General features: G+C 38.6%; 1 protein-coding gene across 1 annotated transcript in view; it reads left to right on the top strand.

The window, feature by feature from the left end:
• Window positions 1–27914, top strand: part of PCLO (piccolo presynaptic cytomatrix protein) — a 623081-nt gene that overhangs the window by 439365 nt on the left and 155802 nt on the right. The window contains exon 10 of the mRNA XM_062178496.1: window positions 27097–27222. Coding sequence (XP_062034480.1) covers window positions 27097–27222 — 126 coding nt within the window. The remainder of the gene's footprint in view (window positions 1–27096; window positions 27223–27914) is intronic.

Genomic DNA, 27914 nt, shown 5'->3' with positions numbered 1-27914 from the left:
CTGAGGTCGCCCTGCTTATGACGTATGTCCAAAATGGCGCCTGCTCTGTCTTGCTCGCCTTTGAGAGGTGAGCAGAGAGAGAGAAACTTGTGTCCGTATCGGTCGCTTTTTTAAATTTTTTTTCCTCTCTCTCTTCAAGTTAGCCTGGTGAACTTTTCCCCACGAAGTTTCAAGGCTCGTTCCCTCTAGCCTCCTCTTTCCGCTTGCCTGCTGGTGTCTCGGGCTATTGAGGTTCGGCTCACCTCGCGTTCCAGCGCTGGTGCGTTGAGTCTGCTGCTGGTGTCCCGAACTTGGGCTCCCACGCTCTCCACGCAGGTACACTGTGAATCTCTAGTTCCGGAAGAGTTTCCTATGCTGTTTTATCCCCTACTCTTCCTTGACACTGCAGTATCTCCACTTATATTAACCTGTCTCTCTCTCCAGCCTAATAGTGTGCTTCCTGCCTATTCCGCCATCTTGCCGCCCTCCCAATCATTTGAAAACTTGAGTGACCTTACTATAAATGGAGCTCCAGCCATGTTTGCCTCACAGGGTTTCATTTGTCAAGAAAGAACTGAATCCTCTCAGACTTGATACAGGTCAATTAATTATATGCTGGTGCAACATACACCAAATTTTTCTGCACAGCTATTGTGGCTCAACGGTGTGACCTTGTGACTGTAGTGTCACACATAATTTTTGTCAAAAACAGAGAGTGTAACAACCACCAAACCACCAGTTTAAGTAGTTACTGTGTGATTTTTTTTTTTTTCATTTATCTGCAAGTACTGTGATCTTGTTTATCACCATGAAGTACTGTAGCTAAGCTGTGGCACATGCTTTAGGAACTACGGTATCAAGTCAAGGCATTCATGGAGATGAAGGCAAAACTTGTCAGAGAACTCAGTGGTAGCAAGTGGCTGTGTGCTCTAGCATTCATGGTGGATGTGACCAAGTACTTCTCAGAGCTGAACGTCAAACTGAAGTGTCCAGTGAGCTTCTCAGCTCCATGCTTGCCAACATGAAGTCATTTGAAGCTAAATTATGGCTGTGGGAAGTGCGGCTCCGAAGGAATAATATGGTGCATTGCTGCTCTGTAAAAGTACAAAAACCTCCTATAGATCTTTGAATGTGCTGGTGAATGTGCAAAACTGGTGGAGGCATTTAATAAAAGATTCAGGGACAAGAAAAGTGAAAGAATGGAATTGGCTGTCTTTGCTACACTGTTATACAATAAAATAATTGCATTATAACTGTTATAATTTGAATATGATTTTTCCCATTATACTAAAACTTGTGTATAATGTTAAATAAAGTGGTAGAGTAGACATACTTGCTTCATTGCCACTCTTTGGGTAAAATATTCAGTCTTTACAAATATGAGGTTACCTATACTTTTGGTGTAGGTGACAAGTTAGATTCAGCATATTCTCTCTATTTCTAGTTTGTTTAAAGTTTATCATAAGTGCATAGGAGGTTTTGTCTAACATATTTACTGTATATTTGAGGTGATTCACATGTTCTTTGTCCTTTTGCTATTAATTATACATTTTAATTGATTTCTAGATGTTTAGTACACTTTGCAGTCCTTGGATGATTTTTCTTTTTTGGAGGTGTATATGACTTTTATACTCTTCTTGGTTCAATTTTCTTTATTAAGGGTCGTGTGTTCATGTTCATGATGATTTCTTTTTTTGTGGTGTCTTTGAGTGAACTTATAATACCAGACTTATAAAATTTGTTGGGAAGTGTTCCCTTCTCTATTTTTCTAAAAGAGTTTGTGAGGTCAGGAATTAACATTAGTATTGTTTATTTTTAATATTTGATAGAATTTTCCAGTGAAGTTGTCAGCCTATCTTTTTATTTTACTTTTTTTACTTTGCATTTTGTTGCTGTTATGTTTTTTTTTTAACTTTTATTTCTTTATTTGAGAGGCAGAGAAGGAAAGAGAGTGGGAGAAAGAACTCTCATCTATTGACTTACTCTCCAAATACACACAATGGCCAGGGCTGAGCCAGGTCAAAACTCGTAGCCAGAAAGTCAGTTCAGGTCTTCCATGTGGTGACAGGTCCAATTATTTGAGTGATCTCTGCTGCCTGTTAAGAGTCAGCGTTAGAAGGAAGTTGGAATCAAGAGCCAAGGGCAGATTATTGAACCATGGCACCTCCAATATGGAACGATGATACAGAGTATCTTAACCATTAGGCTAAACACCAGCTCTGTGAGCTTTCCTCTATGGTAAGACATTTAGTTGCTAATTCAATATCTTTAGTTGCTGTCAGTCTATTGAGATTTTTATATTTCTTCTTGATACAATTTTGATAATTTGGGTCTTTCTACAAATGTGCCAGTTTCATCCAGCTTTTTTCTCAGAAATTTATTCACAATATTTTATTATACACTTCATTTCTCTTGGTCATAGTAATGCCTGCTTTTTTTTTTCATTCCTTATTTTGATCATTTATGACTTTTCAAATTTTTCCCTTGGTAAATTTGACTGAAGATTTATCAGCTTTGCTAATCTTTTCCAAGGTTCAACTTTTGCTTTATGTTACATTTTATTTGTTTATGAGTTCTGTTTTAATGATTCCTGGTTTAAGTATAATTTACTTCTGTCACACTTATTTTGTGTTATCTCTTTTTTTTCTAGCTTCTTGTACTGAAAATTTAGGTTATTTATTTGAGACCTTTTACTGAATAGACATTTAAAATCATATATTTTTCTCAAAGCATTAATTGAATTGCATTTCTTGCATCTTATTTTCACTTTTATTCAGTTCAAATTATTTTTTTAAAAGTTATTTACTTATTTATTTGAAAGGCAGAATGACAGAGAAAGAGGGAGAGACTGAGAAATAGAGATCTTCCATGCCAGAAATAGCCAGCACTGGGCCAGGAGTCAGGAAATTCACCAGACTCTCCCAGATATGTGTCAAGAACCCAAGTACTTAAGCCATTATTCACTGCTTCTAAGGCACATTAACAGGAATCTGGATTAGAAGAAAAGTCTTGATCCAGGTCCTCTGTCTGATATGAGATGTGGTCTTCCTGAGAGGCAGCTTTATCTGCTGGACCATAACACCTACCCCTCAAATTATTTTCTAATCCCCTCTTTGGTTTCTTTTTTTATCCATTGCTTATTTAGAAATATTTTTAATTTTTTTTAAACTTTTGTATTGCACGTTAGAGGAAAGGGAGGGAGGGAGGGGGAGAGAGAGGGGGAGAGGAAGAGGAAGAGGGAGAGAGAGATGAGAGAGATTTCTTATCAGAGAGAGAGAGAGAGAGAGTGAGAGAGAGAGATTTCTTATCCACTTATTCACTCTCCAAATACTTGCAATGACCAGGGCTGGACCAGGGCTGAAGCTGGGAGTTAGGAACTCAATCCAGATATTCAACATGGATGACAGGAACCTGATTACTAGAGCCCTCACCACTGCTTCCCAGAGCCTACATTAACTGGAAGCTGGTGTTAGGTGCCAGAATGGGTATAGAATGTAGGTACTCTCATGTTGGGTGCAGGTATTCTAACCATTGTCTTAACAGCTAGGCAGATTTCCCACCCCTACAAACATTTTCAAATTCCCCAAATGTCTGGGGATTTCTCCAGTTTTATTCTTGTTTTGATCCTGGTTTAGTTCCATGGTGGTTGTAGAACCTACTTTGTAATTTTAAGTTTATTACTTTCTTATGAGCTGGTAAATCTGAGGTTGTTCCAGTGCTCTTCATTTTTTTCCTATTGATTTAAGGTACCACCTAGTGACATCCTCTCATCCTGCTAGCCATGAATTGTCTGTCTGTGTTTATCTATGAATATTTTTAATGCAGTTCATCTTCATTTTTGTAAGTTTGTTTTCCATATATAATTTTATCAGTTAACATTTAGTTCCTTTCAGGATTTTGAAGATGACACCCCTGCTTTCTGCCTTCCATTTTTGTTGAGAGCGAGGCCACCCTGACTGTGACAAGCTAATGCTTCTCTTGCTGCTTTCAAGATTGTATTTTTAGTTTAGCTGAGAAAACAGTGGCTATAATGTGTCTGAGTGTGGGTCTCTTTTTATTCCTCATAATTTACTGTTTGTTGAGCTTCTTGGATCTGCACATTAAAGCCTTTTCACATTTGAGCAGTTTGGAGGTCTTAACTGCTTCAGTTATATTTTCACAGCCCCAACTATATTTTCACTGATTCCCATTTCACATATAGCGATTCACTTGGTTTTTTTCTATATGTTGACTCACTTGATGTTCTTCTGGTTTCTGAGGTAAGGCTCTGTTCATTTCTCTTTGCATCTTTTCTTCTCTGCTCTTCAGATTAGAAGGATTAGAATGTAAGGAATTGCTGATAAACAAAGGCAAAATCAGCTGATGCACCCAAAACAATAAAGCAAACCTTGAAATCCAAAACGCCAAAAGCCTGTGCCCTGATTTAGAAAACCATTCATCCAATTACCTGACTTCCTTATCCAGCATGAAAACAAAATGTAACTTCCTAAAATGAGTTAAAAACTTGAACTACATTTTCTTTTGTCTACATTCCATTTTGCTGATTTAGAATCACTAGTAAATTTCTTATTTCATTTGTACTTCATGACTTCTCTTTGCTTAATTTTGTAATTTCTACTTCTTTTTTTTAAAGATTTGTTTATTTGAAAGCCTGAGTTACACACACACACACACACACAGCTAGAGAGAGAGAGAGAGAGAGATCATCCATCTGCTGATTCACTCCCCAAATGGCTGCAATGGTCAGGGCTGGGCTAGGCTGAGGCCAGGAGCCAGGAATCTCATCTGGGTTTCCCACATGAGTGGCAGGGGCCCAAACACTTAGAACATCTTCCTCTGCTTAACCAAGACTAGTAGCAGGGAAGTGGAAGTAAGGAAGTGGAGTGAAGGCAGTAGAGCAGCCTGAACATGAACTGGCGCCCATATGGGATGCTCTCTTCACAGGCGGTAGCCATGCCTGCTATGCAACAGTGCCAATTTCTAATTTCTACTTCTTTATTGACGTTATTTTCTGAGCTGCACATTAATTCTGTAACCACAATCTCTTGTAGTTCTTTGAGCATGTTTGGGATAGGAGCTCTAAGGTCTTTGCTTACTAAATAAAATTTCAAGGGTCTCTGAGAGACTGTTTCATCTAATTGTTTTCTGCCCGAGTATAGATCAGATTTTCCTGTTGGTTTGCATGTGACAGATTTTTTGGTGGAAGCCTAAATGCTTTAGATAATACGCGTAGCAAAACTGTATTCATGTTTTCTCCTAACTGGAAATCCCTCCTATGGCATATGAAAATGGATATCTCTGCTCAGTTGTTTTCTATTTTCTCTTTAATATATATATTTTTTTAATTTTAAAGGCATAGTTACACTAAGAAGGAGATACAGGCAGAGAGAGAGAGAGAGAGAGAGAGAGAGAGAGAGAGAGAGAGAGATCTACCATTTGCTGATTTACTATCCTAATGGCTGCAACTACCAAGAGTTAGCCTGGACACAGCCAGGAGCCTAGAACTTCATCCATCTCTCCCACATGGATGACAGGGGCCCAGGAACTTGGGCCACCTTCCATTACTTTCTCAGGCACATAAAGCAGGGAGCTGAATCAGAAGTGGAGGAGCCAGGACTTGAACTTTGTGGATTCATCCTCTGAGGCCCACACTGTTGGGATGGTGGAGTGAGAGTTCTTCAACAAGAAGCACCAGAGACAGTTCTGGTGAGCATGTCCCTTTATTAACAATCAGGCACAAACTTTTATAGGGCAGGCAAAGAGGAGTAGCTAGCTCAGGGTAGCAACAGATATTGGCACCTCTACGCTTCTCCAGTCAGCTTGAAGGTCATGTAGCCTATGTAGCCTTCCAGGTGATCTTATGGGACTGGGACACACCTGGGAGCTGTTTACAAGGCCCCTCAGCAGGAAGTGGGGGTGGGGGAAATGTGCCTAAGGCCCCTGCTGCCTGCCAGCAGTCAGGTCATATGTGGGTCTCAGTGTGGTCAGAAAGACCAGGGTCTTTCCTGGGAGACATGGTGTGCCATGCCCTCTTAACCTCCTGTATGGGCTAGGCAGGCAGTACCCAAGCCAGGCACAGGATCATCCACAGAACTGGTACTCATATGAGATGCTAGTGCTAAGGACCACACCATAACTTGCTGCACCACACCACCGGCCCCAGTTTTTTTTTCCTATTGTCGTCATGATTAATATTACTATTGTTATATTGTTTTATTTTAAAACCAAATTCCTAGGAGTTGTGCCTGAATGGCTTAAGCCATTGATTGGACAGAAATTCTACTCCAGAATCTTCAACTTGTCCATAAACCTTTGTTGTTGAATTTGTGTATAGACGGGAGAATATTCAAAGTTCAAGAAGTTTTTAAGTCTTCCGGTTTTTCAGTTCTACTACACATCTCGATAACCTTTTGGATTCATATCCTGCTTGGTTTCTGCTGAGCCTGGACACAGCCTCCCTTTCCTTAGGGATATGGGCTGAGCTTATTAAATCTATTTATGGCTGTCAATTCCCAGTCTCCCAATGTAATCCCCAGATAATCCTCAGTGCTAGTGCTTGCCCCATCCCCTATAGCAGCAAAGGTTCTGGTTTTCACAGCCTGTGCTGCCCAAGAGAGCTAGCAAAGACAACTAAGCAGGGATAAGTACAACTAAGACGTCCACTGTTCTTGTTCAAAGATCAATAGTTTCTCATGATCAAATGCTTCCCGATTTGTTGTATGCTTTTGTTCTCCTTCAGGAGGGATAATGGCTGGTTGTTGCAATGATTTGGATATATTTTGTACCCCCAGATTCATGTTAGAGTGCCATCCTCATGGTGTTATGTTAATGGCATTAAGAGGGTGAAAACTTAATCAAATATGCCATTTAGTAGTGGGAAATGATTGAATTCAATTGGGCTAGTAGGTTGATGTCCCCGTGATTGATTTCTGGTGCTTTAAAAGAATCAGGGGAGACATCACACAGACGTAGAAAGAACACATGTATTCCTGGCCTGATGTTATATAGCACAGAGGTCACCTTACAGAGCCTTCACCATGCTGTTTCTATTTTCTACCTCCAGAAATGTGAAATAAAATGAATCTCTTTCCTTTTAAGTAGTCTGCCTCAGGTATTTCATTATAATAATTAAACACTGACTAATTCAGTTATAATGTTTTGTCCACCTATGTCATTCTCTTTTTGGGAGAGAACTTTTCCTCTTCTACTTTACGATATTTTACTTTACGATATTTCTGCTTAATTTTATAGTACATTTCTTAAATGGTATTAAAATACCAAATTCTTCTGTACTGTTTACGTTGTTTACATCTTATTACACTTAAATATTTCAGTTATTCCTTATGAAATAAGCAATATATTGAAATGTGTTACAAGGTTCTTCTAAATGATAGTTTATAAATTATTTATTTATTTATTTATTTTAATTTGAAAGGCAGAGTTACAGAGAGGAACAGAGAGAGAGAGAGATTGAGATCCTCTGTCCTCTGGTTCACTCTCCAAATGGCTGCAGTGGATAGGGCTGGGCCAGGCCAAAGCCAGGAGTCAGGAGCTTCTTCCTGGTCTCCCATGTGAGTGTAGGGGCCCAAGCACTTAGACATCCTCCATTGTCTTCCCATACATATTAGCAGGTAGCTGGATCAAAAGTGAAGCAGCTGGCACTCAAATCAGTGCCCATATGGGATGCTGGTGCCGCAGGCAGTGGTTCAACCCACTGCAACACTGCACCAGGTCATATAAATATTTTATTATAGTCTTGATTTTATTTTTTTTTACTTACAAAAAGAAAATTGCAGGTCTACTATACTTCCATCCAGAATTACTCATCAAATAGAATCATAGCAATTGTAGACAAATGGATCAAAGAAACAACAACAATCTGAGAAACCCCAGGAATTTGAGGAAAGAAGCCTAGGTATTTTATTAACATGTCATATAAATGAGTCCATTAACTGTCTGAAGAAGATTTCCAGAGACCTGAAGAGAGTTGATGACAAATTCATGCCTGAAATACAGGGACTTGTGTCCTAATTCTGATACAGAGCTCCTGCCTCTCCTAACCTTGCTTAACACTCAGTGTCATGGTTTTCTTGCCCAAATTTTTAAGAAGCTGAGCAAAAGGGTTTGAGAAAGTTTTCAAACCCAACAGGAGCATTCAGATGTTCCACTGTTGTTGATCAGTAGAGACCTCAATCACTGGCAACATGTAAAGGCATTGAATTACTTATATATTAATTTTGATGAAAGGAGGAGAAATGTACAGACACGGAGCCACACATATAACCACAGCAATGAACCCTCATAGTTCATCAAATGTATGGGTGGATTTTTTGAATGGAATTTGTTACATTTTTAATAATGATCTTGCATACATATGTCATTACATTCTCCACACAACCAAAGAAAGTAAGTATGCAAAAAATCAAAGAAATAGTGAAAATTTTAAACATTTTAGAGGTAGTTACAAGTTTTCTATTTAGCTATGAAGCAATTTGTGTGTTTTTCTTTTTGCTGGTTTGCTCTGTTTTTTAATTTTTTAAAATTTTTAACAGATTTGATGTAGTTCATAGGCAAAATTCCAAGAATATAATATTTCCTTCCTCCTTTACTCTTTCCCCCTCTCTCCTTCCCTCCCTCTTTCTCTTCCTTCCTTTCTTTCTTTCGTTCTTATTTTTGAGATAACATATTTTTAATTTATACTACAGTCAAGGGCTTAATACTCCACCAAATAAAAGGATGAACAAGCAAAAAGACCCCAGTTTAGAAGGAATATAGGCAAGGCTCTAAACAATAAGCAAATGGAAAGATGACCATTCCTGTTAAATAATTTGGAAGTATAGTAATTTCTGTCAAATGCAAATATTATTCTCTTTTCTCTTAATTATGTGTTTACAGTGAAAATTCCCTATTTTAGATAGAAATGATTTAGATTCAGATTCTAAATAGAACATGGAAAAATAATTCTATACATCACATCAGTGTTTCTCAAATCTATAATATTATTAGTAGATTAGTTTTTTAAAACCTAACACGATTCTAGTGTTTTCCCTCAATAAAAACATAAAGATACTAAAATCACAAATTAGCCAGTCACAAAGTCACCTTTAAATAATATAGGATTATAGAAAGATTTACAGTCTATAGAAGTCTGTCTGCCACTGTAAGCATGTTGATATGCAACAATGAATCTGGATTCAGCATCATGAAATAAGAGGCAGATATGGGAAAAGTCTATGGTAAGAACTCTGCTTCCAAAACTTGCAGAATAACTGAAGAAATAGAATAAGAACAATGAATAGAAGCAGCTATTTACTGAATATAAAAATGGTTCACACTATGAGCACATATAGGTACATGTACAATTTTTTGCCCTGTATTTCTTCATTTCCTCAAATAAACATTGAAAATGGGATATAGAGAATACATGAATTACCATTTTCTCATGAAGATTTTTGTTACTCTGTTTACCCTTAGTGAGAGATCTCAGACAAACCCTCCATCTGGCTCTCAGCTTGCAGTAGCTAAATGGACATACACATTATCATTTTTGCTTTTTCTTTTTCTTTTTTTTTTTTTTTTTTGACAGGCAGAGTGGACAGTGAGAGAGAGAGACAGAGAGAAAGGTCTTCCTTTGCCGTTGGTGCACCCTCCAATGGCCGCCCGGCGCGCAGCGGCTGGCGCACCGTGACGATCCGATGGCAGGAGCCAGGTGCTTCTCCTGGTCTCCCATGGGGTGCAGGGCCCAAGGACTTGGGCCATCCTCCACTGCACTCTCTGGCCACAGCAGAGAGCTGGCCTGGAAGAGGGGCAACCGGGTCAGAATCCGGTGCCCCGACCGGGACTAGAACCCGGTGTGCCGGCACCGCTAGGCGGAGGATTAGCCTATTGAGCCGCGGCACCGGCCCATTTTTGCTTTTTCTTATATACATATGTATATGTATTCAGCATGGGTATATAGATTCAAGTGTTTTGTAATATAATATAAATTTTCTATAAAACCTGATAGTGGTGAAGAGAGTAAGACTGGGCCTGGCACTGTGGCATACATAGCAGGTTAAGCTGCTGCCTGCAGCACTAACATCCTATATGAATGCCAATTCCCAAGTCCTGGCTGCTCCACTTCTGATCCAGCTCCCTGCTAATGTTCCTAGGAAAGCAGAGAGACTGGGAGGAAGGTCCTGGTTCCTGGCTTCAGATTGGCCTGGCTTGGTTGTGTGGCCATTTGGGGAGTGAACCAGCAGATGGAAGATAACTCTGTCTCTCCCTCTCTCTGTGTAATTCTGCCCTTCAAATAAATAAATAAATTTTAAAAAATGGAAAAAAAGACAAAAAACATAACATCTCCATTTATGTATTTTTCTTGTGTTTTTAATATACACACTAAAAGTTGAAAATACATTGCAATGGAGTATGCATATATATTTTAGTACAGTATAAATTTTCTTATAAAGGTATTTCTTTATCAAAAAAATCTTCACAAGCATAAATTTAGCAGCTGGTTTTTATTATACTGCAGATATTTGTTTAACCATTTCTCAGTTGTGTGACATTTATGCTCTCTCCTTTTTACTATTATAAACAATGGTGCAATGGAAAACTACTACCATGTTGTTTATCATTCTACACTGCATTCCCTGGAAAAGAATTACTTAGTAAAAGGGCAGAGATACTTTGAATGTTCCTTAGATGTCAATTTTGTTAGTAGAAAATTTCTACCCAGTTAGCCAGCCCAAACTAAGAAATTATTTTTTATTCAGTGTTCACTGTAAGAAATTAAAATGGTACAATTTTAAGAAAAAATATATTTTTAACATATATTGTCAGGTTCCTCTTTAATCTTGTTTTTTTTTTTTCTTCTTTTTTTTTTCTTTTTTTTTTTTATTATTTTTGACAGGCAGAGTGGACAGTGAGAGAGAGACAGAGAGAAAGGTCTTCCTTTTTGCCGTGGTTCACCCTCCAATGGCCGCCACGGTAGCGCGCTGCGGCCGGCACACGGCGCTGTTCCGATGGCAGGAGCCAGGTGCTTATCCTGGTCTCCCATGGGGTGCAGAGCCCAAGAACTTGGGCCATCCTCCACTGCACTCCCTGGCCACAGCAGAGAGCTGGCCTGGAAGAGGGGCAACCGGGACAGGATCGGTGCCCCGACCGGGACTAGAACCCGGTGTGCCGGCGCCGCAAGGCGGAGGATTAGCCTGTTGAGCCACGGTGCCGGCCTTTATCTTGTTTTTAAACATTTCATTGTGTCCTATTCCCCTGGTTGGTGAGAGAGCGATTTCTGTTCTCTTAGGGTAATGGTGAGGGCTGATCCCATGATGCCGAACTCTGGAAACCTGAGGTCAGCTGCAATTTACCAGTCACATATGCTTACAAACTGGACAGCAGGATACCACACACAATACAGGCCACAAGAAGGTTGTGTTCAGGAGCAGAGTGAACCATCAGGGGCTGTGGCTGGCAAGGTTTTTAGTAGCAAATGCTGGGAATGTCCCCAGTTCTTACAGGAAGGTTTGATTGGCTTCTTGAATAATCCCTGAAATCTGTTGCTCACTGAAAAGCTGGAATTGCACCTGATCCCCTTGCCCAGGAGGGTTGTCTGTCCAGTACACTTATCTGGCAAAGGAGGGTAGGCAGTATCACTTGTGGATCTGCTCTTCAGATGGCATCAGAAAATAGGGAAGCCCATCATGTTGAATCTTAATTTTAGCCCTTAAACCACAACTACTACTTACTTCCTTTCAGTGACTTATTTAATATTCAAGCTCATATGTTATTATTTTTGGTGTTGTTTTGCTATAACAGAATGCATTAAAGGGACCAGTGGCAGCCTTTGGCCTAGCAGTGATGATGAGTGAATCAGAGTGCCTGGGTTCAGTGTCTGCATCTGTCTCAAACTGCCAAGGCAGCAGTGATGGCTAAAGTAATTGGGTCCCTTGTCCCTGACAACCATGTGGAAGATCTGGATTGAGTTCCTGGTCCCCACCGCCAGCCCTAGCCATTACAGTCATTGAGTGTAGACATTGAGGAGTGAACCAATGGATGGGCTGTTGTCTTTCTCTCTCTCCCCCTCTTCTTCTCCTTCTTGAAGTAGTAATTAAAACTTTTTCAAAAAGTTTTTTTTTTAAGATTTATTTATTTATTTGAAAGTCAGAGTTATAAACAGAGAGAAGGAGAGGCAGAAAGAGAGAGGTCTTCCATCCTCTGGTTCACTCTGCAATTGGCCGCCGCTGCTGGAGCTGTGCATATCAGAAGCCAGGAGCCAGGAGTTTCTTCCGGGTTTCCCACACGGGTGCAGGGGCCCAAGCACTTGGGCCATCTTCCATTGCTATCCCAGGCCATAGCAGAGAGCTGGATTGGAAGTGGAGCAGCTGAAACTCGAACTAGCACCCATATGGGATGCCGGCACTGCAGACAGCTGCTTTATCCACTACACCAAAGTGTTGGCCCCAAAAAAGTTTTTAAGGAATCAAGACAAACAAAAAATAGACACTGTAAAGGAAGTTAAATTTGCAATGATTTTAGTGATGTTAACACTGTCAAGTTCAATTCAGATTCTGCTTACCAAGCCAACCATGAACTCACCATAATATTTTGTACACTCTTGTCATTAATTTACTTAAGACAGAGAAGGAGAGGAGCAGCTCCCATCAGCTGGTTCACTCCCCAAATGCCCCTGATGGCAGAGACTGGGCCATGCCAAAGCTGGAAGCCAGGAACTCAATCCCGGTCTCTCCCAATTACTTGAGCCATCACTGCTGCCTCCCACCATCTGTATTAACAGGAATCTGGAGTCAGGAGCTTGAGCTAGATATCAAACCTAGAGACTCTGAAATGGGACATGGGCCTCTTAATAGCATATTAACTAGATAGTGACTTCATATACTAGTTAATTTATAATTGTAAGTCTTATTTTTAGTAATAAGTTGAGTATAAAGCTATATAAATAAAATAAAGTTCAGGGGCTGATACTGTGGCACAGCAAGTTAACCCTCTGCTGGCGATGCCAGCAACCCATATAAGAGCACTGGTTAAATTTCTAGCTCACTGTTTCTGTTCCAACTCCCTGCTAATGCTTCTCAGAAAGCAGTGGAAGATAACCCAAGTACTTGGGCTCCTGCCATGCAAGTGGGAAACTTGCATGGGGTTCCTGGTTCTTGGCTTTGGCATGGACCAGCCCTAGCCATTGCAGTTATGTGAGGAGTGAATCAGTAGATGGAAAATTCCTTTCTCTCTGTCTTGTTGTCTTTTTTTTTTTTTTTAAGATTTATTTTATTTATTTGAAAGAAAGAGTTATATAGAGAGGTAGGGACAGAGAGACAGGTTCTCCATCTGCTGGTTCATTCCCCAGATGCTGGTTCACTCCGGCAACGGCCGGAACTGTGTCAATCTGGAGCCAGAAGCCAGGAGCTTCTTCTGGGTCTCCCACGTGGGTGCAGGGGCCCAAAGACTAGGACCATCCTCCACTGCTTTTTCAGGCCATAGCAGAGAGCTGGATTGGAAGAGGAGCAGCTGAGACTAGAGTCAGCGTCCACATGGGATGGCAGTGCTTCAGGCCAGGGCTTTAACCTGTTGCACCACAGCACCAGCCCCTGTCATTTTGTCTTTCAAATTAATAAATCTTTTGAAAATTATAAGGAGTTTAGGTTGAGTCTGTTGTAAAAATCACAATTTCTTTGAGGTAAATTTTGGTGAAACTTGGTAACAAAAATACTCTTAGAAACAAAAAGAAATTTTTATTGTCAAGGCTATTTCTGCTGAAATATTACCAATTTTTCTGACATCTGTCAGGACAAATAGTGCTTGTGTATTGTGTTCCAGCTAAGGAAGTGACATTATGGGCTTTGCTTTTGGCCAGAGGTTGTTTATCACATTTTTGTATGAACTGTTAATAAAGTAGAAAAAAAGCATGAATAACTGATTCCATGAAAGAGGGTGAAAATATTCAACATATCCTTTTGGGGAAGAGTATAAATGGTGATAGTAATGTAAAATGTATGTGAAGAATGGGGTTCAAATAAAGAAGTAAGGATTTATATCGATCTTCTAGTATATGGGTTTGACAATTAGAGTGATGAGTGAAGGCTTTTAGAAAGAAAAAGAATTGGGGAGTCAAGAAAAAACATTTTCTAATCTTAGCTCTTGTGATGGTCAACCTATAATAACTTTCTAATCTTTTGTCTGAGCTGCTTTGTTATGAAATTGGAATGGATAGTACCTATCTCAAAATGTACAGGTGACAAAGAAAGGTAATGCAAAAAAACTTCAGAATATTGTCAAACACAGAATATTGCTTTCTCTTTGCTTTCAACTGCCCTTCCAGATAATAGAAAAGAGATTGAGAAAAAAATAAGTAATAAGTTAAATGCGAGATGACATTGAAACATTATATATGTATGGGATACAAAGTGATGGTCTGTGTTTAGAATGTTGATTAAGTCAAGGTCAAATTTCAATAAAAATTTAAATATTATATTAAAGCAAGGCACAAAAACAGATGAAATCCATGGGTTCCAAATCATATATTTTGAGAGGTTTTAACAATAGAAAGATCAATAAATCTCATGTAACAGAAGGTTGGATGAAAATAAATAAAGTGAATTCACCTTTTGTTTAAAGCATAATTTCAATGGAATGCTTGAATATTCTAAACTTAGTCATTTCTCACCATGGAATACATTTCTTGTCCATACCAGATGGAGTAATAATTTTAAGAGTAAAGAAAATAAATAATTATACTAAATAAGACAAAGTATCCCTTGATATATTTTGGAAGGTAGAAACTATTAAACTATGTTGAATACTTCATTCACCAGCAGAAAATTGATTTTGACATTTGGTGTATAGTATAAAAATAATGAACACTTGGATTTTGACAGGTTTTAACAATAAAAAATCAATAAATCTGATGTAATAGCAAGTTAGATAAAAGTAAAATATAAACAATTCACCTTTGTGTTTGCATGGATGGAAAAAATCCCTAAAATGACTCAGTAAATTTATTTCTGTTTTCCCTGAATCAGTTTCTCAACTCCCTGTAAAAACGTAGTAGTTATAAAATATTATGTTACCAGGCTTGTGTGCACCTTGTATATTTGCTTAACCAAAATGTAAATATTAATACAATTGCTTATTAATTTAACAGATAGCATTTGTATTAAAATGCTGGAAGCTAAAAACTGTCAGAATTTTATAATTGTAGATTAAATTGATCAATTTTATGTTAATTTTTGTGTAAGGTAAAGATAGGGGTCTTGTTTCATATTTCTGCTGTGGAGATCAAGTTTTCCCAGAACTATTTGGTGAGGAGACTGTCCTTCCTCCAGGAATTGATTTTAGATTAGTTGGTTGTAGAAGCATAGATTGATTCCTGGTGTTCCTATGCTGTTCCATTGGTCTACCTGTCTATTTTTGTGTCAGTACCAGGCTGCTTTGATTATAACTGCCCTGTAGTATATCTTGAAATCTGGTATTTTTATGCCTCTGGCTTTGTTTTTATTGTATAAGGTTGCTTTAGCTGTTTGGGGTCTCTTGTGTTTCCATTTGAATTTTAGCATTATTTTTTCTAAATCTGAGAAATATATCATTGTTCTTTTGATTGCAATCACATTGAATCTGTAAAATGCTTTTGGTAGTATGGAAGTTAAGATGACATTAATTTTTTCTAATCCATGAATATAGAAGATTTTTCCATTTTTTTATCTTCTTCTATTTCTTTTTAAAATATTTTGTAATTTTCATGTAGAGATCTTTGACTTCCTGGTTAAATTTGTTCCAAAGTATTTACTTTTTTGTAGCTATTGTGAATGGGATTGATCTAGAAATTCTTTCTCAGCCATGGCATTATCTGTATATACTGTTGGTGGCCACTCGACAAACTAAGTGAAGACACAGTACTCGGTCCGGTCATCAGCGTTTAATGCCTTGAAGCCCTCAAGCCAAGGTAGGGAGCTTGGCGACAAGGGACCGGAGGCTGCCTTCTTGAGAGGCTCTTCAACCACCGGCCCCGAACACAGCAAGAAACGAGTATATATACCCACAGCCCCACAAGCTCAAAGATGGTTACACAGAGTCAGTATAGCATAACAAACAAAAGGTTACATAAAATTCAAACAACCGATAACATCAATAACATCCTGTTATGCAGTTAGAGGTCTATAACACCTGCATGTGCCTCTGAACAACTACAGGAAACAGGGTCAGGCAAAGGGCAGCCTCAGTTCTCTGCAGCTCATGTCGGGCCTGAGCTCTAGCCCCGACAATATACAAAAGCTTTGATTTTTGGGTTAATTTTATATCCTGCTACTTTATAAAACTCTTTATGAGTCCAGTAATGTCAAAGTGGAGTCTTTTGGTTCACCTACATATAGGATCATGTCATCTGTTTATAGGGATAGTTTAACTTCTTTCTATCCAATTTTTATCCATTTGATTTCTTTTTCTTGCCTAATGGCTATGGCTAAAATTCCAGGATTGTACTGAATACCAGCTGTGAGAGTGGACATTCTGGTATAGTTCTGGTTCAATTCAGTTCTCATTCAATTAGGTGCTGGTTGTGGGTTTGTCATACACTGCCTTGATTGTCTTGAGGAATGTTTCTTCTGTACCCAATTTGCTTAGAGTTTTCATCATGAAAGGATATTGTATGTTTTCTCTGCATCTTTTTAGGTAACTCTATGGTTTCTGTTCTTCAGTTTGTTAATGTGATGTATCACATTTATTGATTTGCAAATGTTGAACCATCCTTGCATACCAAGGATAAATCCCACGTGGTCTGGTTGAATGACCTTTCTTATGTGTTTTTGGATTCAATTAGCTAGTATTTTGTTGAAGATGTTTGCATCTATGTTTTTTATGGATATTGGTTTATAGTTCTCTTTCTCTGTTTTTTTTTTTTGTTTGTTTGTTTGTTTGCTTATTTAGGAATTATGTTGATGCTGGCCTCATTGAAGGAGTTTAGGCAGATTCCCTCCCTTTCAAGTGTTTTGAATAGCTTGAAAGAATTGGATTTAGTTCTTCTTTAAATATCTAGTAGAATCCAGCAGTGACGCCATCTGGTCCTGAACTTTTCTTTGCTGGGAGGGTCTTTATTACTGATTCAGTCTCCTTCTTAGTTATTGGTCTGTTTAGGTTTTCTGTGTCTTCATGACTCAGTTTTGGTAGACTGTGTGTGTCTAGGAATCTACCCATTTCTTCTAGATTTTCCAATATGTTACCAAATAGCTCTTTGTAGTAATTCCTGATGTTTCTTTTTGTTTCTATGGCATCTGTTGGTAAATTTCCTTTTTCATCTCTGATTCTATGGATATGGATATTCTTCCTCTTTATTAGTTAGCTGGGCCAATGGTGTATCAATTTTGTTTTTTCAAAGAATCAGCTCTTCATTTCACTGATCTTTTGTATTGTATTTTTAGTTTCAATTTTTTTATTCAGTAAATATAAATTTCCAAAGTACAGTTTATGGATTATAATGGCTCCTCCCCCCCATAATTTCCCTCACATCTCCCACTCCCTCTCCCATTCCATTCACATCAAGATTCATTTTCAATTATCTTTATATACAGAAGATCGATTTAGTATATATTAAGTAAAGATTGCATCAGTTTGCACCCACACAGAAACACAAAGTGTAATATTTTAGTTTCAATTTTGTTTATTTCTTCTCTAATTTTAATTATTTCTTTCCTCCTACTGATTTTGGGTTTGGTTCATTGTAGTTTTTCTAGGTCCTTCAGGTGCATTTATAGTTCATTTATTTAGTATGTTTCCAATATCTTGATGTAGACCAATTGTATAAATTTCCCTATTAACACTCTTTTTGCTGTATTCCATAAGTTTGGTATGTTTTCTTGTTATCTTTATTCATTTCTGGAAGTTTTTTTTTTAATTTCTCTTTTGATTTCATTTTTTTAACCTAGAAACCTTTTATTTAAGGTATACAAACTTCTTGCATTTCATATATACAAATTTAGGGATATAGTGATTTTTCCTACTCTACCCTTCCTCCCACTCCCACTCCCACTCCCACTGTCTTATAAGACCCACTGTTCATTCAATAGCATGTTGTTCAGCCTCCATGCCAAGTGTTTTTGAGGTTCTTGAGTTGTTAATTTTCAGCTTTCTTCCACTGTGCTCAGAAAAGATGAATGGTATTATTGTGATTTTTTTGTGCATTTGCTGAGATTTGCTTTATGGCCTGGCATATAGTGTATTCTAGAGAAAGAATGTGTATTCTGCAACTGTGGGATTAAAGGCTCTGTAGATATCAGGTAGGTCCATTTGGTCCATAGTGTAGATTAATTCTGTTGTTTCTATGTTGATTTTCTGTCTAGTTGATCTGTTCATTGATGAATGTGGGGTGTTGAAGTCCCCCACTGCTATTTTATTGGAGACTATGTCTCCCTTGAGATTCAATAGCATTTTTTAAATAGCCAGGATCCCTGAAATTGAATAAATATACATTTATTGTAGTCACATCTTCCTGTTGAATTGATCCCTTAATCATTACATAGTGCCCTTTTTTATCTCTTAATAGTTTCTGTGTTAAAGTCTATTTTGTCTGATATTAGGATGGCTACATCTGCTCATTTCTGCTTTCCATTATAAGAAATATCTTTTTCCATCCTTTCACTTTTAGTCTGCTTGCATTTTTGTTGTTGAAGTGTGTTTCTTATAGGCAGCAAATAGATGGGGCTTGTTTAATACATTCAGCCAGTCTGTATTTTTTAACTAGAGAATTTAGATTCAAGGTTACTATTGATAAGTAATGACTTAGCCCTGTCATTTTCCCATAAATATTCCTATTGTTTGCTTTGGATTTCTTTTGTACTTTTACGGGGAGATCATTTTGATTATATTAATTCTTCCAGTTCATGAACATGGAAGATTTTTCCATTATAAGTATCAAGAAAATGGGCCGGCGCCACGGCTCAATAGGCTAATCCTCCTCCTGCGGCGCCGGTACACTGGGTTCTAGTCCTGGTCAGGGCGCCAGATTCTGTCCTGGTTGCTCCTCTTCCTGTCCAGCTCTCTGCTATGGCCCAGGAGTGCAGTGGAGGATGGCCCAAGTGCTTGGGCCCTGCACCTGCATGGGAGACCAGGAGAAACACCTGGCTCCTGGCTTCGGATCAGCATGGTGCGCTGGCCGCAGCGCGCCAGCCTTAGCGGCCATTGGGGGGTGAACCAATGGAAAAGGAAGACCTTTCTCTCTGTCTCTCTCTCTCTCTCTCACTGTCCACTTTGCCTGTCAATAAATAAATAAATAAATAAATAAATAAATAAAAATAAATTAAAAAGTATCAAGAAAACGTTCAGATTACTCTATATAGTTCTAATTTTGCAATTGCCTTTACATAAATGATAATGAAGAAAAAGGTAATTGCTGCATCTTTGCATGAATGAGGAATGCATGTAGAAAAGTGACAGTCCTAAAATATTTCCTGGAATTATTTTGGAATCATACCAGGATATGGATAGTGAATGAATGTGAGCTTAAGTTCACAGCAATGTGGAATGGAAAGTCCTCTATGAATCCTTAATATATATGAATGATACAGATTTAAAACTAAGGCCTGAGAGCAAAAAACTAATAGGAGCAGCTGAGTTTACCATTTGCACGCTCAGATGTGCAGTTGACTTAGCCTTGGCAGGAGTGTGATGGTTCTGTTTGGGTGTTGCTGGAAATTGCCAATATGGAAAAATTGTATTATTTCATATGACACACAGAGAAAATTACTATGGATTTTTAATATACTTTGTCTTATGTTACCAAACATTTACATGGATAATTTATAACAGAAATTAGTAGGTGAAGGAGTATAAAAATAAACTCTCATAGCCATAGTATTATAATTAACATTTAAACTACATAAAATACATTCAATTGAATTATTCTGAGGGACTTGTCCACTACCATTACTACATCACAAGCATAAATATTTGGGTAATCTGCTTTCTTCTTAGGTGAACTAATGCCCTGACAAATCTCTATTTTTGCAATTAAATATATTATGCTATATATTTTCATTCAATGATAACTTTATTAGAAATACTAAAAATACTATTCAAAAGATATAGTATATTCACTACTATAAATTTTACTTTCCTTTGATGCTTATGTGTAGCATATGATGATGTTAGAACAAATATTTTCCTTTTCTCCAAATTTAATGCTCTGATTATGATCTCTTATTATTTTCATATATTATTCTAATAATAGAAGTAAAAACATTCATTGTGCTACTCTAAAGTACTAAGCTTGTAATGTAGCAGTAATAAATATACAAAATTAGTAGATTTAAACTGCAAAGTTAAATGTAAATGCAAAGATTTTTCCTAAGTATACTCATGTTTGTTTTATTAGTTTATTTTAAAAATGACTATGTGATTCCATATTTATTAATATAGAGACTTAGGATAATGAATTTAAATTGTATTTCTAAGATTAGGAGAGGTAAATTTTTTCTTAATGGTTTTATCAATGTACTCCTGTTTTCTACAAATAGTATATTCCCAACATAAAGTTTCTCTAAATTTTAAATTACCCTGTAAAACTTCCATATCTACAGCTGTGCTTATATTTAGTGAAATTACTATAACTCTTGACTTTCTTTTTTTTAGTGAAGCACTTATGTTCTCTTATTGGTTCTTTCTACCCTACCGTACTGGGAACTCAATAGCAAGACCAATGCATTTTCATGGCATCTCAGTAGCATGTTAACAATGCTTCTAGATAGAACAGAAGGAGAAAAGGAGACTATGGTAATAAAAATGTGTCAAAAGTTGGAAAACAATGATACTATAAACATCATTAATCAGAGGCCATTTAGTGCTTAGCATTTCAGTTTAAAATTAATGTTACTTCTTAAGTTTACCAAACTTTTATTGGCCTCCTGCTTGTGGGTTGAGTATGGGCATTACATTTTTATGGGTGTATTTTTTGATATTTGTTTCTGTATTTAATACATAAAATGTGGAGTTGAAACTATGGAAATGTAAAATCAAGATACAAGATTTAAATCCTTAGAAGTTATATAAATCCATTTCATTTTCTTTTTTAAAGATTTATTTATTTATTTGAAAGGCAGATGCAGGGAGAGAGAGAGAGAGAGAGAGAGAGAGAGAGAGAGATCTCGCATCTGCTGGTTCACTCCCCAAGTATCTGCAATGGCCAGAGCTGGGCCAATCTGAAGCCAGGAACTATGAGCTTCTTCCAGGTCTCCCATGTGAATGCAAGGGCCCAAGGACTTGGACCATGTTCTACTGCTTTCCCAGGCAATTCAGAGACCTGGATAAGAAGTGGAGCAGCCGGGACTCGAACCGGTACCCATATGGGATGCCAGCACTGCAGGCGGTGGCTTTACCCACTATGCCACAGCGCCAGCCATTTCATTTTCATGACATCCAAATTGGGATGCCAATTACTACTGTGAAATAAACCAATCAGGTAATTTTCTTGGGCCTTTTTAATTTCTACCATAATATCATTTCACAAATATTTAATATTTATATTCAGCTTTGTCTACATGTAAAACAATCCATTAAACAATAGCAATAAGAACAATAGTTTCTAGCTTCATTTCTGTGTATATAATATCATTCCTCATAGTATTGTCATGACTATTATTCTTGAGTTTTATGAAGTGTATTTAAAAAGTATTTTAATGTCTGAGATTACTAGCAAGAGGATATATTTTATAAAAGAAATAATTAGTGTGTCTGTGCTCCTTTACCACAGGCTTTTAGAAAGTGCTCAGTCACTAAGAATGAAATGGCTTTAAGGATCCAATGACAATCCTCCAGGTATTGTCATCTACAGAATGAAATGGTCACCAAATTGTTCAAATTAAAAAACAAAGCCACTTAGGCTAATTAATAAATGTTGACATTTCACAACTACCCTTTTAGGCATACCTTTATAAGGTGTGACAACCTTATGTTTATTTGTGGATTTTAAATATACAGGTGCATTATAGATTATATGGAGATAAAATAACTTTTCATGGAGTACACTTGGATTCTAACTACAGAGTTTAGAAGAAATACGTGAGAGATGCCTTAAACTCTATTCTTCTGTCCTCTGCATAGATTATATAATAGGAAAATTTTGACATGGGACATGGTCTTGCATGTGTGTAGCTCTTCATCCTAAGGTAATCTCTTGAGTCATTTTTGGTGTCTCAGACTGTGTCTTAATGACAATGTGGATATGCTGATCACATTATAAAGTTAATATTTATTCAAGTTTTTAATGAAATCTTTAACGAATTGTGAATTACAGCTCATGAGTAATTCAACAGTGAAAAATGAAAGCGAACCTTGGGTTAAGTAACTCTTCAGTGGCCATTTGAAAGACCTCATTTTGTAATTTCTAAGATGTCTTTAGTACACTGTAAAACTTGGGCTAACGTTGTTGATTAAAGATTAGCTAGCAAGACTTGTAAAACTGCAACTTCTTATTCACAAATATCTAATGGCTTATTATGGAATTAATCCTGGTGATTCCTTAAAGCCTAACATCTGAGAACTCAACTGGCTCCCCAGGTACAGTTGAGGACTAGTGATGTATTAGAAGGTGCTCCTCATGTTTTCATTGTTTAAGCAAAATCTTCAGAGCACTTGCAGATGGAGGAGGTGATGGTAGAGAAGGAGAGGGGAGAAATGGGAGAAAATAATGTGGGGGAGGCAAGAAAGGAGGAAAGAAAAAAAGGAAAACAAGGAGAAAGGAAATTGAGTTGGAAGTACTACATCAACTAAGAAAAAGGAATTATGTTTTATGAAAATATATCCCTGCTGAATAAAAGACAGAAACATTCTATCGTAATCCACTGCTACTGGTTGTCGAATATTTGAACCGTATAGATGCTGGTCAGAGATTGTTTTTGAAGAATAAAGTAGAAAGGTAATAGGATTTGGAAAAGAGGTTTTAACTTGCAGATTTTCAGAGTTGAAAATGGTACTTCAATCAATGAATGAAATGAATTTCAATGTATACATATAATTATTCCTTTATTAAAGTTGAAGAATTATACTTTCTTCTAGTACTCTCATTTTAAAATTTTTCAATATTTGAAACACAAATATATCTGGTACTATATATACTTGCTAATTTTTAGCTGATTTAGAAAAACATTTAAAATGTCAATAATTCATACTTATCTCCATTAATTTTCTCATAATAATTATTCTCTATCTTCTTTCCATGTGGCTCATTACAGAAAAATCTGTTCTGTACAGTAATGCAGTTATATAAGTCATTCTTCATCAGTCAAGATTTTTTTTTTTGACAGGCAGAGTGGACAGTGAGAGAGAGACAGAGAGAAAGGTCTTCCTTTGCCGTTGGTTCACCATCCAATGGCCGCCGCAGTAGGCGCGCTGCGGCCGGTGCACCACGCTGATCCGATGGCAGGAGCCAGGTGCTTCTCCTGGTCTCCCATGCAGGTGCAGGGCCCAAGGACTTGGGCCATCCTCCACTGCACTCCCTGGCCACAGAGAGCTGGCCTGGAAGAGGGGCAACCGGGACAGGATCGGTGCCCCAACCGGGACTAGAACCCGGTGTGCTGGCACCGCAAGGTGGAGGATTAGCCTAGTGAGCCGCGGCACCGGCTCAAGATAATTTTATTATGCTGTTGAACCCTTGCCAGCGAGGATCCAACGCAGTCACGACACAGTCACTGATTCTCAGTTCTCAAGGAACTTTATTCGTGGAGACAGAAGGAAAGGGCAAGGGGAGAGGAGAAAAGAGGAGGAGGGGCGGCCCCTCGCCCAGATCCCAATGTCCCTTTATATCCCAAGTCCCGTGGAGCATGTGCTCCACAGCAAATAGTGGTTCTCCTCACTTGCAGTTTATGCTAATATCGTCCAATCTGATGAAAGGGCACGTATAGCCTCAGGTCAAAAGCTCATCTGTTTCACCTGGTTCCTCCTAGTTGTTTATGCAGAGTCCATCCTGTTTCACCTGGTTCTTCCTAGTTGTTTATGCAGAGTCTGTCCTGTTTCAACTGTTTCACCTGGTTGTTTTCGTAGGACTTGTGGTCGACCGATTGCTGCAAGCTATGTAGATACAAAAATGAGGAGGTTCCCACAGGTGGCCAGCCTGCAGTTCCCCACAGCTCCCCCTTTTTTGTTATTTATGGCACAAAGTCGTGCCTGTCTTAGGTTCCCAGCGATGCACCACCTGCTTACCTATCATCGAAACATTGGGAAGCATGTCCCAAGTTCTGTCTTAGGTTGCTAGGGGCACTCGCCAGTGATTACCCGTCTTTGGCTACCGCTCCATCATGCCAAGCCATATCTGCTGCTGAGGGTCAGAGCGATACATGGCAAGCATAGCCTGTCGGACCACTAGATTAGTGCGTTGCTGACTCCTGACTACTGCCAGGATGACCCTGCTGATTAGGAGGAAGCCTAAAAGTACTATTACGAATAGGCCCACTATGGCCACTCATTCTTTCACGTGTGACCAAGTACTTGAGATCCAGTGGCCCAAAGTGGTGAAGGGGGACCATACTTAACTAATTTCCCCACATATTCCCCCTTTTTTGTTTTGGCACACGTTCCCTGTCTTAGGTTGCCCCCAGCCGTCCTTGCCCTTACCCGTCATTGGTAACCCAGGCAGCTTGGCCATGAGCCCTGTCTTAGGTTGGTACAGGACACTGGGTGCTTTACCCGTCTTGGGGTGTTGCGTGACTTGTAATTATGGGAGCGTGGTGAGCTTTCTCCACCGCCTGTCAGGTTGTTCCGGTCCATCCGGAATCTTACCCTTCATTGGCAATGTGGAGAGCACCGGGGGCGCTTCCCCAGTTCAGGGGATCATAGTCCCTGCCTCTGGATCTCCATCGTTTATGGAAGAGGAAAGATAAGGGGATCTCCCTCAGGGGCAAACTGCTCCCTGGGTGGGTTGTTACTTGCATCAGGCATAGGCCTGATATTTTTGGCTGGTATTCAAATTGGAGTCAACTCCCCTATGGGGAACACACAGCCAAATCCTCTTCCCAACTGAATCAGCGGGTCAGGCCCTCTCCAGAGTCGGGTGAGAGGGTCTCTCCATCTAACGAGCATCTGAGATTTAAGGGTTAAATGTCCCCAATGTTTTTGGAACCTTGATTCCCTTGACCCTTTTGAAAAATTTCCTGTGGGTTGTGAGGAATTTTAGTAGAGTGTTGAATCATTTTACGTCTTGGCAGCACTTTTAAACATCCCAGTTGGTTATTATCTCTATGAGAGATTTCTTTTGACATCTCCAAGGGCCCTTTTGGAGATACCAAAAGTTTAGAGAAAGAAACAAGTTTAAAATATATTGAGGACATGTAAAGACTTGTAAGACCACTTTAGCTGGAAAGCAAAAACATGAATACAACATAGATCTGACATCATTTGCAACATTTTAATACACTTTGTATAATTTGAATTGACTCAAACAGTTGTTACTTTAACAAATTTAGAGTCTCATTCTTTGAGAGTTCCAGGGATCCTACTGGAAGTCCCAAAGTTGTTAGATATCACTTGAGAATTTAAAAGTTAGAGTGTCAAACCGCTCAGCCAAAAACTAGTAACCAAGGCTGTGGGCTAGATCTGATTAGGGTTAAGTAATCACTCAAACATTAAAGACAGACAAATCCAATAAAACACGAATCCTTCAAGACACGTGCAAACTCTCAGATAAGTTAACTACAGCAGCACAGAAAAGAGCTGGTCATCAGCATAGGAGCCCATTGCTTAGGACAGGGAAACACATCCGAAACAAAGCGGCAGAGAATGAGAGTGGCCAGTTTGCAGCAACATAGGGGAACTCCTTCTATGGGCAAATGTGCCTAATAGGGGGGTGCGGAAGGAGGGGGTCTCTCATCCTCCCTATCTCTCTGTGGTTTTCCCGACCCATGTTGGTCCTCTCTGTCTCCATCTAGGCTTGCAGACTGAGATTTTCTCTGTGTTTCCTCTAGTAAATCAGCCCTTTCATCTAGGAGGGCTGCTATTTCCTCCGAGTCATTACGGAGAGCTTGGTTGATCCATTGCCATAGCCTAAGGACTTCAGGCGATTTCTCTGCTGCCCTCAATTGTCTTCCGACCCCACGCCATTGTTCCTGTTCTAACTCACCGCTCTCCACGAACCAGGGTGAGGTCTGAGCGATGGCCCTAGTGAATGCACATACAGCGGCCGCTTTCACGGGCATCCCCGCTACTTTTAAAAGGCAGCTTAATAACAGGCGCAACCTGGTTGTCGAGGGAGTGTTTCCCATTGTTATTCTTTTTTCTGCGGTACCAATCCTAGGCTTTTTATATCACCCGCCTAGATTCCCGTGTATACACGTTTTAATTGTTCTTACCTGCTTCCAGTGACCGGTCCGGCTATCCGAGTCACGGCACCACTTGTCGAACCCTCGCCAACGAGGATCCAACACAGTCATGACACGGTCACTGTTTCTCGGTTCTCAAGGAGACAGAAGGAAAGGGCAAGGGGAGAGGAGAAAAGAGGAGGAGAGGCGGCCCCTCGCCCAGAACCCAATGTCCCTTTATATCCCAAGTCCCGTGGAGCATGTGCTCCACAGCAAATAGTGGTTCTCTTCACGTGCAGTTTATGCTAATGTCATCCAATCCGATGAAAGGGCACGTATAGCCTTAGGTCGAAAGTTCATCTGTTTCACCTGGTTCCTCCTAGTTGTTTATGCAGAGTCTGTCCTGTTTCAACTGTTTCACCTGGTTGTTTTCGTAGGCCTTGTGGTCGACCGATTGCTGCAAGCTATGTAGATACAAAAATGAGGAGGTTCCCACAGGTGGCCAGCCTACGGTTCCCCAAATTATGCTTTGTAGTAAATGATATGTTAATACACAATACTAGTTGATTAAATAGGCTAGAATAATAATTCACAGGTTATGTGCATGTTTTTTCATTAAAATATTTTATTAATAAGTTAATTATTAAAGATTACAGCAAGACCTCAGAACATTCTATTTCACAGCACTTATTGGAATCAGAATAATGTATTTTGTTATTAATGTCTAGTTCCAATGTTCATGTTCTAGTTGGCTTCTGAGTGCCACAACCACTTTTTGTGTGTCCTACAGCTTATGATAACTATTGCTTTTTTAAATTACTACTAAAAATTTGTTAATTTTTCAATACAGGTAATGGATTAGGAATTAGAATTGTGGGTGGCAAAGAAATCCCTGGACATAGTGGAGAAATTGGAGCCTATATTGCCAAGATTCTTCCTGGGGGAAGTGCAGAACAGACAGGGAAACTTATGGAAGGTAAGAATAAGAAATTGCAAAGAGAAGTGAAATTAATGTAATCAAATGTTATTTAATATGAATTTTCTCTTTCTTCTGCTGTGTAGATAAACCTCTCTCTTTAGAGTTCATTGTGAAATTTTGATATAGCAATATAAAAGAAGATATATGCACAAATATATTCATTTTATATTGAATTGCATTGTCCTTTTGGCTGTTGGTTAGATATGGAAATATGCTGTTTAAAACTAATCCAAATATTTAATGACTGAGACAATTTTATTTAAAAAGCATTGATTATCTAGATGAATGTTTCATAGATACCAAGCAAATTTATACTGAAATCAGAGCTACAGAAATTCAGAAGGTGATTCAGAACATGCTAAGGGCAGGTCAATGGACAACCTGTAGGTCAAATCCATCATCCACCTGTCTGTAACCAGAGTCTGATTGGAACACAGCTGTGATCATTGATTTGCAAGTATTATAGTTGGATTCTCAAAATATACAACTGTCATTCAAATAATGAGGTCGTGCACATTCTCCAAATCCCTTTTTTTTTTTTAACCTGTATAAGGGGGCTTTAAAAGATTTGTGAAAAACACTATCATGAAAAAAGTATGCATTGATTTCAAAATTTTTTGCACCAAAATGAATTTATCCCTTATTTCTATTTTTCACAACTTTTTGAAGTACTCTCTTACATAGTTCGC

This window comes from Lepus europaeus, chromosome 1, assembly GCF_033115175.1.
Source record: "Lepus europaeus isolate LE1 chromosome 1, mLepTim1.pri, whole genome shotgun sequence".
NCBI lineage: Eukaryota > Metazoa > Chordata > Mammalia > Lagomorpha > Leporidae > Lepus > Lepus europaeus.
The sequence above is the reverse complement of the archived record's forward strand: the minus strand, read 5'-3'. Positions and strand labels throughout refer to the sequence as shown.